Below are 14,396 nucleotides of genomic sequence, written 5' to 3'. Positions count from 1 at the left end.
GTTATTTTATGAACATTGTGTAAACGTTTTGTTCTTAGAGAATTGCAGAAATACAGGCCAACTTCAGGTAGGCCTAATATAATTGCAGAAGCACATGAGGCAATACTAAGATTAACCACCGGATGTCAGCAAACACCACTGACCAACATCAGCAACTTTCCACCTATCTCACCCGTCAGGCTTCAGCCACGGAGGCCTTCAACACTGCTATCCGGGAGACTACCGTTTATGCGTAATCAAAGTAAAACCCTCGCCGATTGGCTTTAGCCTCGGCGCGGCCATCTTGTGTGTCCTCATATTGTACTCTTTCAATAACCTGTATCTGACACTTGCTTGGTTGGATCCCAGTATTTAATGACAGTGAGTGAGATTTAACAATTTATTGAACACAGTTTTTGCCGGCAAAGAAAATGTGACTTAATATTCGTCGTAATGAATCCGACCGAATGGAGTCTGAGCCGTCCAATCAGAAAGCAAATAACTGATATGCAAATTATAGTTTATCATCATCACGTCAGCAGCGGTGGAACCGCTGAGGTCGCCAGCAGCGGTACAAGTACGTGAAACTTCGTTCTTATAATTTTCTCTGAAATTATCGATTTGTGTCGGAGGGTTTTACTTCACTCTGGTAAGTAGATATTTTACATCCGTAAGTCTGAATGAAACAAATGTTGAATTTTCTTCCAGCACTGTGTGTTAAAACTCGGGTAGCTGTCATTCGGATGGAAGGACTGTGACGCTCAGCTGGCTCAGGGAATCCCTCGCTGTAAACTCAAAACTAAAAGATAAATTAATTGCTAACCGAGGTGAGAGTCACACAAATAACCCATCTTTTCAGGAAATTGCTCGGTAGAAAGCAGTGATACCCGCGAAGTGCTTTCATGAGTAACGTTATATGGTTCTGAACTAACAGCGACTGTGACTGTCAAGGCGTTAACGATGGCTGAGCTCGTTGGGTAGGGAATGGAACCTAGCATTGCTTCTCTGTGAAGGTGCCGAAGAAAGAGTGGCACGGTTATACAGTTGTTGTTGACTGTTTTTATTGCTGCTTCAAAGATGGAAACGTGGCATTTGGGAAACTAGCTTGGTCTGTAACGTGTCTCTATCCAAAGGACTACCTGCTCCTGTGTAACTCACTAACGTCACGACTCCACTCACTGACTGGAGCGTGGCGAGCCAGTTGCTGAGAGATACCAGTAGGTCTACGGGGAAACACGTGTGCGATTCTCCAGCAGGCATTCGGTAATATACCGAACCCAGCAGACTATCTTTTTAAGCCAACTGGGATTAGTTGTTTTATCCTTACGGAAGGTTTGCTCCTTGCTCGGCGCACGCCACATCAGTTCACATCTTGAATATATCTTTACATGATGACCGATATTTCAGCTGCGAATGGCAAGGCATTGTAGACCTGCTGGTGGGAGTCGCATCAGATGGCTCAGGATGCTGTGGAGGTTAGTGGTCATGTTGGACATCTGTCGACACTCATACGAGCTGGATTAACTGTTGTTTCAACCTGTAGTGCATTATGAGAAACGAATGGTACATCTTAGCACTTATATCGACATGATTTATATTTGGTGTGGTGTAAGATAAATAGTATGTTAAATTATATTATTCGTTAGAACTTTGTCTCAAAGAACCAGTCATGGCCGGATACCGACAACAACGTGGCTTGTCTGCACTTGAAGTGATATTTGTTAACTTAATGTAACTCACTTGGAGTCATTTACGATAAATCGGCATGTTTGTTAATTTCAACTCGAGAAAATTGGGACCATATTAGTGAAGGGAACGCTTGGGGTGATGCATCAGGTCCTATTACCGAGGGCAAAGGAGGCCGTGTTGACCCATCCGTGCAAGCTGGTTAACCCTGTTAGCCAAATTAGCGAGTTTCAGTAGTCTTTTTCAAAGTTGCTTTTCAACAACATCTGTTGATTCATTTGCTCGGCTGTGTCGCCCCGATATTTATTCATGCAGTTTTTCGAGATAAGCCACCCGAACACTTAAAATGTCGACGCCTTATTTATTTGTGTGGGCCACCAGGGTTAGCAAGTGCGGGTTGGAGATACGCCACCAAGAAGCACAGTAGACACACGATAAACAAAGACGCGGCTTGCTACGGTAAGTGTGAGGGAGGAAGTCATTAAAACGAAAAGACCCAAACATACGCGTTTGGAATTTTTAACGCGGAAACTTGCAGTGAGGAGCCTTAACCTGTTGCTCTGTTGCTGTTAAGTTGTTGCTTATTGATACCGTGAGGTGTACTTTATTCTTCAAGTGACAAAACGACATACGACCTATATTTCAATGGTCCTTATTTGGTATGGATGTAACTTGGCTAACTATTTGTCATCTGCGAGGTGATTAGCAAGTTATGGAACTGTTCTTTTTAAATGTTCCAGTGTGCCAATATGCTGACTTTTATGTAATGTAAGCTCAAATTTAGTTTGTCAATTACACAGTAGGGTACATTATTTTTGATTATGTTATTGTAGTATTGTAGTGTTATTAACTTTGAGTCCCCTTCTCATCATCCTCACCATTCCTTCTCTTTTTTAATCTCCGTGGTATAAATTGGTTCTACTATTTTGGAAATAACATTGCATGCAGGGGGTTAAATGCTTCTAAGCAGACATATTTTAGCCTAATTTCCATCTGTAAATTAGGGAACCATCCCAGACACCAGCCTGCTTGTAAGCAGACTCTCAGCTCAAATCTCTTTTTGAGTCAGTACTTCAGCATCACTCTTGTTTGCTTCCAACTTATTTTCACAGCAAGTGTTATACATTAGGTCTTACATTGTGGTAACACACAAGGTGTTTCATATCTTAAACCCGGGGGAACATCAGCTGAAATGACAGGAAGTTGGCATTTAAGGTATGTAGCGTGTTGTCATGACCGCATGAGATCCTCTAGTTCTGAGGAGGTATTCCAATGGTTAGTTTTGGGTAAGGGAGGCCCCAGACACTGGGTTTTGTTTAGAACAACTTGTGCTCTGAAACCTCCGTCCAGCGAGAATGACTTCAGTCAGAACCATCTATAAGCAACTGAAGAGCAAATTCAGTGAGGCTATTTTGTGTATGGCTTCTGTGTGTGTGTGTGTGTGTGTGTGAGAGCGAGAGTATGTGTAGGAGGGAGTGGGGAAAAGAGAATTATACTTTGCCTGTCACCAGTAACCGTGGAGGACTGCCAAGTGGCTGGGATGGGAATTCTCTTATCACGACCTGCCTTCATCTGTGGGCCAGTGTTGCTAAAGAATGCCTCTGGCTGCCGGAGCCACAGGTTCAATGACAGGAGCAGATCCCAGGCCAAGACCCTGGAATGAACGCTGTCTCCTCTGTCCAAATGTGACTGAAAGGTCTATGCAGGGCTGTTGAGGACCTGTAGTCAGAATCCTCTAGAGCCTGACGATTCTCTTAATGCTGACAGTGGAAGTAGATATTTGCACATTTGAAATATTAGTGTTGACTGTAATAATTGATTTGTCTGTCGCCTTTGTTAGAGATACTATTGTGTAAATGGGTTTTTGGGAAAATATTTTCAATTCCTATATGGATTAATATCCAGACAGGTCAAATGTCTCAAATTTTCTCCAAATTGCAAACAGGGTTTGCAACCATTGTCGTGTGGATATAATGCTGCTGCTGTAGAGTAATTATGTAAGCATTGTAATGATGAAAGCATTGTCATTTTAAACAGCTGTTATAATGGCCAGCCCATCTTACTTTCCATTTGGAGATGACACATCCGGTCTTCGAGTCGAGAGACCCATATAATTCAATTAGGGGAAGTAACCATTTAATAATGGTGGTTGGTACTCTGTAGGCCTGTCTTTGTGTGTGTGTGTGTGTGTTAATGTGTGAAAGACACGTGTCTGTTTGAAAGTGGTGAGTCAGCAGGTCGTGACTGGCCTCAGTTTTTCTGTCATCCTCTGTTGTCGAGTTTGTGGTCTGAACAGACAGTCTTCCTGACTAGTGGTGTTGCATCAGCTGCCTGGGTCTTCACAGACAGACACCGGGTGTCAGACACAAAGATGGCATGGCTGGGCTAGGCTGGGTTGGGCTGTGTGAGAGTGAGATGAGTGCTTTGAAGTGAATGTGGCACCTGTTTTTGGGTCTGGCTGTTGAACTTGCGAAGTCCCAGTTTCCACAGGTTGGCCAGTCATAAAGCTGTCACTTGTAACCAAAGAAGGACTTAAGTCATCCCTTTGCAGCTCATGAGTTTAAATTCATATCAGGGATGCGTGCAAAGGTTTATCTGAAAACATTGTCCTCACATTTTAACTGAACATTGGTTTTATTTAAGAGTTGTAGGTGGATTTAGCATTTATTGCTAACCCCCACAAGATATCCACAAGAAGCCACTAACCACTATTCATTTACTCTACCCACACAAAATAGTTGTCAGTCATGGACTAGCATTTACTGAAAAGTTAGTGTCGCCCCTGTTGGAACTGTAGTCACTGAACATAGAACCCAGGAGTTTCCCATAATCCTTTGTTTTGGTTCAGACCATACGCTTTTGCTGTAGACGGTTCATCTGAAATATTCCAAAAATGATCCAATGATAGCTTTATTAACTACTTTCTTTTTTTATAGTAAAACAAACAAAAAACAATAAAGCCATTGGTGATAGTATTCCATGAAACTCACTCTCTGTCTTTCTCTGTAGGACTGTTCTGTGATGGGCAAACAGTGGTTCTGAAGCCTGTGAGATCTCTTAGCGCCACGTTGAAGCTAGGAGTCCAGCATTAGGGACTGGACTGGTGGCCATGACAGATCCCATCATGGACTTCTTCGATGATCCCAACCTTTTTGTGGGTGGCTTGGAGGTGCTATCGGATGACGGGTTCAATGCAGGACCCTCTCTGGTGGATGAGCTAAACCTTGTCCCTGACTTTGAGCCTCTACAGGTGGATCCGATGGGGACTGCGAAGCACATAAACATGATGCAGACACCTGCTCCCACCTCCTCCCAGCAAGGCCTGGCTTACACATCACAGATGGGGCACTTTGACACCATAAAGGCCCAGAGCTCCATGGGTCAGCCCTACTCTGGTGCTGAAGCCAACAGTGGCTTTATGGCTCAGCAGCCTCAGTTTCAAGGGACACCCATGGGCCAGGCGCCTCAGGCCAATGGACTCTTCCCGAACAGCAGCCCCATGTGGGGGAATCACGACCAAAACAGAAATGCGTACCACCCACTTTCCCAGCAGCAACAGCAACAACAACAACAACAACAACAACAACAACAACAGCATCAACAACAGCATCAACATCAGCAGCAGCATCCGTGTCAACAAACGCAACAACAGCAACCCCAGGGACATCATCAGCTCCTGAACCAGCATCAGCCTCCTCCTCCCCACCAGCAGGTGAACCCCCAGACCATGCATCAGCGTGTTAAGCCCTTCCAGGAGCACCACAACTTCACTTCCTATTACCAGGGCAATATGGCACAGAACCAGCAGCAGCAGCAGAGCCACCACGGCTCCCTGAACACGGGGGGCAGCCCCTTCCACTGCGGGGTGGTCCCCAATGCCTCGCCCCAGTCCAAGCCGTACAGGGACCCCTCCACCCCCTTATCATCTGCCCCGCAGCAGGGCGGGTACTCAGTTCCTCAGCAAGTGCAGTCCTACACTGGTCTGGGGTCTGAGGAGGCCAACATGGCCTACTCCATGCAGTCGTCCCCCATGCCTCACGCCCTGTCCTCCTGTTCGGTCAGCACGTCTGCAGCAGCAGGCTACCCTCCCTCTCAGTACTCCTTTCCTCGACAGCCGGTTGGGATGGGCGTGAGCCAGCCTCTGTCTTCGGGAGTGGTGTCCATGACGACGACCTCCTCGGCCCGCGGAGCGTCGGCGCATCCTGTGCCTGACCTCTCGAGCAGCAGCTGTCCATTCTCATCAGCACCTGGGTTGAGTCAGCCACAACTACACCCGCAGCAGCAGCAGCAACAACAACAACATCACCAACAACAACAACAACAACAACAACAACAGCAACAACAACAGAGGCTTAAGGTTGCAGCCAACCAGTCAGGGGAGCAGTGTCCCTTCCGCTCCATGCAGCGCTCTAAGCCTGCATACAGCACATCTGACATGTACCCTGAAACTGCCACCTCTTTTTCTGCCACTGCCGAGAGCCATTTCCCCCCTCAGCAGCAGAGGAGCTGCCAGGTGAGCATGCCTTTGCCCCCTGCTAACACCACCAGCACCAGCAGCACTAACGGGGGGTACCAGGCTATGGAGAAACACCTGCTGCACGAGACTCAGGGTGGGGGCTTTGAGGGGCTGGAGGCCCCTGATCTCCTCGACGAGGACTTCCTGCCCCAGCTGGAGGCTGCCCTGAGCCAGCACGAGGGCTCCAACTGCTCCTGGACTAATGGGAGCCAGGGAGAGGGAGACAAGGAGGACCAGGAGGACCAGGAGGAGGAAGCACTCTCCATTCACTATGAGATTCAGGTAGGCCACTGGTCCTGTGAAGAGTGTGACATGATTTGTGTTAGCCTTTTTTTCTTTGGAATCGGATGAAGCTAAAAACTGAATTGAACAAATAGACGTATATTGCCTGGCTCTACTTCTCCTCAGCAGAGGAGTGAACATGTCGGAACAGTCTTTTCTGGTTTAAGGTCTAAAAATACATTGTAACGGCTGCAGATTCAGCTAGAACCTGTTGTATGTTGCAAGCTGCCTTCGTGTGCCTCAAGCTTGCATGAGCACTCATTAAGCTTCAGGATTGATGTGCAGCTAATGAGCTGAGCTGAGCTGGTGTCGTTGGGTCGTTGACTCTCTGTGTCAGCACTGGAAGACTCACTTTTGTCTGGTATGCAGTGCACTGGTCGTGCCCCTTGATTTGTCCTTTATCTGTTTAAATTATTTACTTTACATGGTGGTCGCTGACTATTTGGCATGCGGCTTCACTAATCTTTCTGGCTTAGCTCCGCGGCGCTATAGTTGCTCGTATCAGAGGTCTCTACACTTGTAGCGGAAACTCGGCTGTGACGTCGACGGAGCGCTCCAGACACACTCAGTGGGATAGCGGCCGGCAGACTGTAGTGTTTAACCAATGTTTAACCATTCCCCCGAGCAAGGGGGAGGAAGATACACTGCCCGAATGAGCTAACGAACAAACACTAACACAGGCCCTGTACAGCAGGGAACGGACCGAAGGGATGGGAGGGGGGGGGGGGGGTGGGGGGGTGGTGGGGGGATAGGCTCCATTAAATGATAATGATTCAGCCTTTCCTGGCCCTGCTCAGGCCGCAGGTACTGCCTGATTAGGAGTGGCAGCAGTGTCTGCAGGACTTAACCGTAAGCGTACTTAAGGCTATAACAAGATGTGGGTCAGGCCAGGGAGGAGAGACTGAGCTCCTTGTGACCGACTCGGCTGCGCTGTGGGGGTGGCTGCTGTCCTGTGTGTGTGTGTGTGTGTGTGTGTGTGTGTGTTTGTGTGTTTGTGCAAAAGTCAGTGTGTTTATTCGTGTTCCTGTGTGTGTGGCCAGTGTGTGTATGTGTGTTCCTGTGTGTGTGTACCCATGTGTATGGCTCTATGTGTGTCTGTCTGTGAGTATGTATGTATGTGTGTGTGTGTGTGTGTGTGTGTGTGTGTGTGTGTGTGTGTGTGTGTCTGTGTGTGTGTGTGTGTGTGTGTGTGTGTGTAGGAGATAAAGATAGTGGCAGAGGCTAAGTGAGAAGAGGAGACGTTATAATAAGGGCCAGTAGGGGTCTGCTCTGAAGTGGACTTGGGCTCGTGGCCTTCTCCAGCACTGCAGCCCTGGTGGTAAGCCTCCCACACAGCTACGAGGAAGCAGTTTAGCCCTTCAGCACCAACTGAAGCTGAAGCACACAACCACACACACCATACACAGACACACACACACACACACAGTCACATGCATACACACACGCACGCACACACACACAGACACACAAATACACACACACACACACACACACACACACACACACACACACACACACACACACACACACACACACACATACAGTATATACCGACAGACTACACACACACACACACACATTTGAGCATCCATACACACTGCAAGCCTGGCGTTGACACTGATAATCAGCAGCCCTCAGTCTAGTGCCAGCCAGTACTCCAATAACACCACTGGGGCTCACGCTTAGTGATTTGTGTGTGTTTGTCCTCTGAATCATGCTACGGTCCCCCTTAGCCGTCGGTTTCTCCATAAAGAACAAACTATAAAGGCAGGTGGAGTAAACACACTCCACACACATCCTTTATGTGTTGTTCCCTCGTCCCCAATACCCACCTGTTTTTCATCTCTTTTTTGGAGGGGTAGAGTGGTGGGGGGGCGCTTTTTGGTCCCTTTCCACAGACCCTTAGTTAAAATGAAAATGTGGCACCAGTGGCTGGCTGTAAGCCGTCAGCACCCCCCCTCCCTCCCCCCTCCCCTCTCGTCTGTGTCAGCACCCAGCGCACAGTGGCAGCGGCATAGATGCTGAAGGGCAGACTGCGCCATTCATGTGCACTGGGCTGTGGAAAGCCAGCAGATGCACTGTGTGCCAATCACTGTGGCTGGCAGAGGCTTTGTGTCCTCCGCCGCTCTCTGCAGCTCCAGCGCTAATGGAGGATTTACCGTCTCCAACAAAAGGGGCTGGAATCTCGGCTCCCCCGATAAAGATTCCGCATGGCACAGCTTTATAACGGCATCAATTACTAGCATGGGCCTTTCCTTTGTGGAATGTCCCTGCAGTGTGAAGGAAATTGGCTTTTCAAAGGGGTGATGTGCACCTGTTAGATTTGGGATTAGATTAGTCATTTCTGTGTTTAATTTCACTCAGATGAGGGATCAACAGGTTTGTTGATAACATGGACTGTGACAGTATTACACACAATCTTAGGCCAGTTAGTGTTTTACATCAGCACCAGTAAAGGTAGCTGATCTAAGGAATGTTTTGTGTTTTCTCAGAAAGTGAAACTTTCACTAAACCTGTCACTGGAGATGGCACTGTAATAGTTAGCCAATTAGCATTTCATGCCAGGATTGTAGTCAATTAGGAAACACAGTCAGTATTCTGTGCACACATTCCTGAGGTTTGCTACTGATGAATGATTCATTTAGGGGTGCACTGATTGACTGGTAACTGCCTAATTTCAGTTGATAACCTAATCATCATAAGGTGATTATTTTGTACTAATTGGTCATGTTTTAATCTTACCCGTTATTCTTCCATCTCTTCTTTTGCCCAGCTAAAGTAATTGCACACTGGCATTCGCATTAGTTAAATGCACACAGCATTTGGTTATGGCACACGGTTGATGGCACATGGTTTAAAGACTTTAATACATAATACAAATGTAATTTGTGTACTCAATGTACTCAAAATACATTAAATGTCGGTCAAAATGTCTGGTAGGCCTAATGAATACAAAACATCAAACGTAACCTTAAACATGAGTTTGTTTAACCAAAGCAAATAAATCAATAACGGACTATGTCTTATTCTTATTACCTTATTTTCATTGATTTTTATTGAGTCACAAAATCTGACAACTTCCTATTCCCATTAGACATGATTTCATCCAATTATGTTTCATTCTCTGTGAAGCTTCATTCTGAGCTCTGCTCATGGCATTGATTAGAAAATCAGAATTTGATTGTGAGACACATCATCTAATGTGTTCAGCTAATCGAATTATTCTATTTCTATTTAGAGGGCATAATCTATCGGAAACATCAGGGCCTCCCTGGAAAACCTATAACGCAACAGTAAATACCAGCAACTTTAAGAAGGATAGCCTTATGAACTTCACTGGGGAAGTTATGTTCACCTAAACCATGTTTTGCTGATATTGATAGATAAACAAATAAACAAATCTAGTAAATTGCAGGCTTTAACACCTTAGGTGATGCAAGAAATAGGGTTTAACAAAGACCTAGGTAGAAACAGTAAACAACGCACTTCTGGTGTATTTTTTTCTTGGAATGCTTGAAAAGTGTGCATTTAAAAGCTAAACTTAAGTGGTTTTTTTTTCATCTTTATTTATTTAACTTCCCGTCTATGGTTGCCAAGCAAGACAGTTTGACAGTTAGGATTGCATCAGATTAGAATTAAGTGGTGTCAACCAGGATCGTGCTGCAAAGTTGAAGATGCAGCCTACATTATGGCAGATGCCTAGGATTTGGACATTTGGTTATGTTGGATTTAGTTGCCTACCCTACATCCAAATTCCCACTACAGGATGATACCCTGGTAACAATCAAACTGATTTGAGGACGATTTTTGTCAACCATGGTGTACATTATGTAGGCTACAGTATATCGGTGTTTGTAACATATATTGTAACATATATTCCTGGACACTGGATCGGTAAGAAAAAACCCTTGGGAGAAAAATCCTCACTGCAAGGGATTGCAAAATGATTTTGAGATGATGCAAGCAGCTCTGAATAAAACCACCTCCCAGCAACAGAATACCAATAGTAACATAATAATAGTTTTTGCTTGTTTTATTAAAACATTATACTAACAGGGCTACTTTAAACTGCCCATTTGTAATTGAGTGTATTAGTGATGAGTGAAGTGGGACATATAGACTGGTTGCTATTAGTAAGATATGGGGATTAGTAGCCTACATTTGTATTGGCCTTCGATGGATTCCTGTGTTATTTGTGTAGTTGTTGAAGCAATCAACTTGATCCATAGTATGCATGATAACAACATAAATAGCCTAGCTTTTGAAGCCCACTGTCTATGAAGACTTCATTTCTTTCATAGATGATAACTTTCTGAGTTGATCAATTGGAAAGCAATAATTAACTAAACCAATGTTTGAAGGGGATGCATGTGAAGAGTTCAGAGTTCTTACCTCAGAATGAGATCTAGGAGGAACTCGATCACTTTGTTCCTCAGAAGAACATCTGTTGTCTTTGCGCTCTCTCCACAGATAGAGATTCTGTCTGTAGACAGATGAAAATTACACCAATATTATTACAGGGAAACAGTGAACACGTTGAATAGAGCTGATATGCGGGCTGACAACCATTACTGTAAGGAACAGCATAGCAAAATACTCAAAACTCTTCACTTCTATCTTATTCATACATGCTATATGTAATTGCTGCTATTCATTTTAATATGTGTTTACCTTCGAGGCTATAAGCACTTCACAACTTATTCAGCTATGACGCTGCTGTGTGAAAATGGGTGAAGAAATGACCAATGATTGCAACTTTGTTGAATTTGATGTGTTTTCAAAACAGGACTACTCCTACCTGATTTGTTCCAACCTCCTGAGTAATTCAAATGAGAGAGTATGGAGATTTATGCAGAGATGGAAGCAAGTTATGATGGCTGCGATTTCATGTAATTTCAAAACTTTTGCTGTCTTTGATTACGCTAAATATGGGTAGAATGAGCCATCACTACAGGCAACATTAATATAGCTGCGGGTATCCGTGGCAGAACTGTTAGCCTCCCTTACTTTCAATCACAAGCGAAACATTATCTGAGACATCAACTTAGCCACAAAGGTTCTCTTGAATAGTGTCAGAAGTTCTCCGAAATGTTTACTCATTCATTTCAGGGGTAAAAAAGGAAGAACAACAAAACAGAAAAGAATGACTGGGGGGGATTGCAGACATTCTTACGAGAGCACTACAGGATGGCGTTGGGGAGAGTTGGAGCAGTGATTATATCTCAGAAGTGCTAGGAGCAGAAGCAGCAGCAAAAACGTGTGGAATAAGAATAATAACATAAGAAGGACAGTACTGTGATTACGTCACGCTGACTCAGTCACACTAATAAGCCAGCATGACCACATAAGAAGTAAGCTGTCAAGGGTTTGGGAGTGTTTTTCTTTTAGAATTTCTCAAAGATGTCATTATAAACCCCCAGAAGTTTGGGTGGGGTTTTGTTTAAGAGAAGTACATAAATATTAAACAGTTGAGGTAGAAAGACACATTCATGACATTCATTACGTGACGTGAAATTATCTCCTTATCAAAGAATGAAACTGTCCCCATGCTGTTATATCTCAGTGGTAACAGGGGGCTATTTAACAGTTTTGTGATTAATGTGCGTTCAGCCTCCTCAGAGGAGCTGGGCGAGAGAGAGAGAGAGAAACCCTCGGTGGATTTACTGCCACTGGTGGCTCATACCTCAGCCGTAATAAGTATCATCTCAGTGCTGACTGACAGCATGAGCTGAAGCTACTCATTATCAAGTTATAGTACATTTGGGGCGTGATATTGGAAAATCCATCAGTGGGGCTCACCCCTCGAACAGTGCAGTGTCATTATCCCCTTCACTGACATGCGCGGCCCTCAGACAACGGCATTGAGCCGCACCAGCCATTCACAGAAAGCGAGAGAGAGAGAGAGAGAGAGAGAGAGAGAGAGAGAGAGAGAGAGAGAGAGTGTGTGTGTGTGTGTGTTTGAGGCCCAGTGGAATAGGGGGGTTTGTGTAATCTGGTGTCGCAATGGCATACTGGTGTGAGCCGACGAGCTCAGGTCAGTGGCACACATCATGAGGTTGTGCTTGGCCGTGACATAGGCAGAGAAAAGAGAGAGCCTGACCCACCCCTCCGGACTCCCCCCACCATCGGCACAACCCCCCCAGACCAACAGTGGGGCTTTGTTTCTAGCAGTGTGGCCACTGGATGTTCAGCAACATGGAGGCTACAGACCACCACCCCCAGCAAACACTTACTCTCTCTGTCTTTCTCTCGCCCTCGCTCTCTTTCTCTCTCTCTCTCTCATTCAGACAAATAAAACACACACACACGCATACTCTTAGCACATACGCTCTCTCTGTCTCTTGCATAAACACACAGAAACACAGAAAAACACACATGCTCTTATACACAGGCGCACAAACATGTATGCTCATGCTCAACCTCATTTATTCTCTCTCACACACACACACACACACACACACACACACACACACACACACACACACACACACACACACACACACACACACACACACACACTGTGGACGCCCACAGCTCTGAACCCCCCACAGAGCTTGTGATGAATGGGCTGCTCTCCTCTCCCTCTCTCTCCCTCCCACCCCCACCCACTCACCCTTCCTCCCCCAGGCTGCTGAGCGTTTGCTCTCCTCTCCATGTTTCCCACTCAGGCTTCTAAAAGACACTCCAGGGAGAAAACTGCCCCCCACACCTCCCCACACACTCACCCCCACACACACGCACACACACACAAACACACACAAACACAGACACACACAGACACACACACACACAAACACACACACATCCTCCCCTCCCACCTCGCCAGTGTAAAAGCTTCCTGTGCAGTCACCACAGCACACGCCATGACTAGGAGGTGGAAGCCATCTTTCACACTCAGTGTGGACACATGCGTCCAATTTCCGATTTCAGTCCGATTTAAATTGGATATTGGACACATGTGACTCCCCAGAACTAGATTCATTGTGTCCAGCTTGAGTCCGACTGGACTCCGATGTAAACCCCTGGACACACGATTCGATTCCGCTGGGAATTGGACTGGGCGCGCATGTGTCTCTCGAAACTAGATTGAAATTGGACAACAACAACTTTTGCACGTGCTTGAGATCGTGCCCACAGACATATACATGCATCATATATGTCTATGATATGATAATCGCTGCTAGACGCTCAGTTCTTGTGCTCCCTCTCATTCACGTTGAAATACTGAAAGCGAAACTGAAACTTATAAACTGCAACGCAACTGTTTGGGACAGAATGCGCTAATTCAGTGAACAAATATTTTCATATTACTTTTTCACCAGTTGTTAGTCATGTAATCCTTTCATATCGATGTGAATCAATCAATACTAATACAAATTTAACTGTGGTGTGTTTTTGTTTCATTTCACAACGTATTTACTGTATAATCAATGGTAGCAGATGTAAACATTCCGCATTTGATTTGAACTGACACGGCCAAGAACTAGTTGTGTCACTGCCATGTGCTTAGAGATAGAGCAGTTAACCCCCCATGGAGACCCCATGGAGAGAATTGAATGGGATCGAAGTGCTGCCATCATGTGCCCGCACTGACTGACCCTGAGCCTGAGCCTGAGTCCGCTCTGCTCCCCCATCTCCATCACTGGACTGATCACTGAACAGTGAGTCTGCTGCTCTACTCCCATTGCCCCAGCACTGAACTGAACTGATCACTGATCCATGAGCCCGCTTCCGGTGAACCAGTGGATAGGGTTCATTTGTCCTCCAGTTGACCATTTCTAAAAAAAGGCTGGGGTTAAAAAAGGTCCATTTGTGAGTTTTTTCTCTCTGGAATGTTCCTCAGTGAGGCTAGCCAGTGGGAGAGGTGGTCGTAGCAGGTGCATACTGACGTGTGTCACTTTTTTCCCCCTTTCCCCCGTCGCTGGGAATATAC

General features: G+C 45.7%; 1 protein-coding gene across 2 annotated transcripts in view; it reads left to right on the top strand.

Annotated features, from left to right (window-relative positions):
- Nucleotides 1-526: 526 nt before the first annotated feature.
- chd9 (chromodomain helicase DNA binding protein 9) overlaps nt 527-14,396 on the top strand; it is an 84,178-nt gene continuing 70,308 nt past the window's right edge. For both annotated transcript variants that reach the window (XM_080843679.1, XM_080843680.1), the window contains exons 1-2: nt 527-628; nt 4,675-6,463. In XM_080843679.1, coding sequence (XP_080699805.1) covers nt 4,775-6,463 — 1,689 coding nt within the window. In that variant the 5' untranslated portion in view covers nt 527-628; nt 4,675-4,774. The remainder of the gene's footprint in view (nt 629-4,674; nt 6,464-14,396) is intronic.

This window comes from Sprattus sprattus, assembly GCF_963457725.1.
Source record: "Sprattus sprattus genome assembly, chromosome: 8".
Taxonomy (NCBI): Eukaryota; Metazoa; Chordata; class Actinopteri; order Clupeiformes; family Clupeidae; genus Sprattus; species Sprattus sprattus.
The sequence above is the reverse complement of the archived record's forward strand: the minus strand, read 5'-3'. Positions and strand labels throughout refer to the sequence as shown.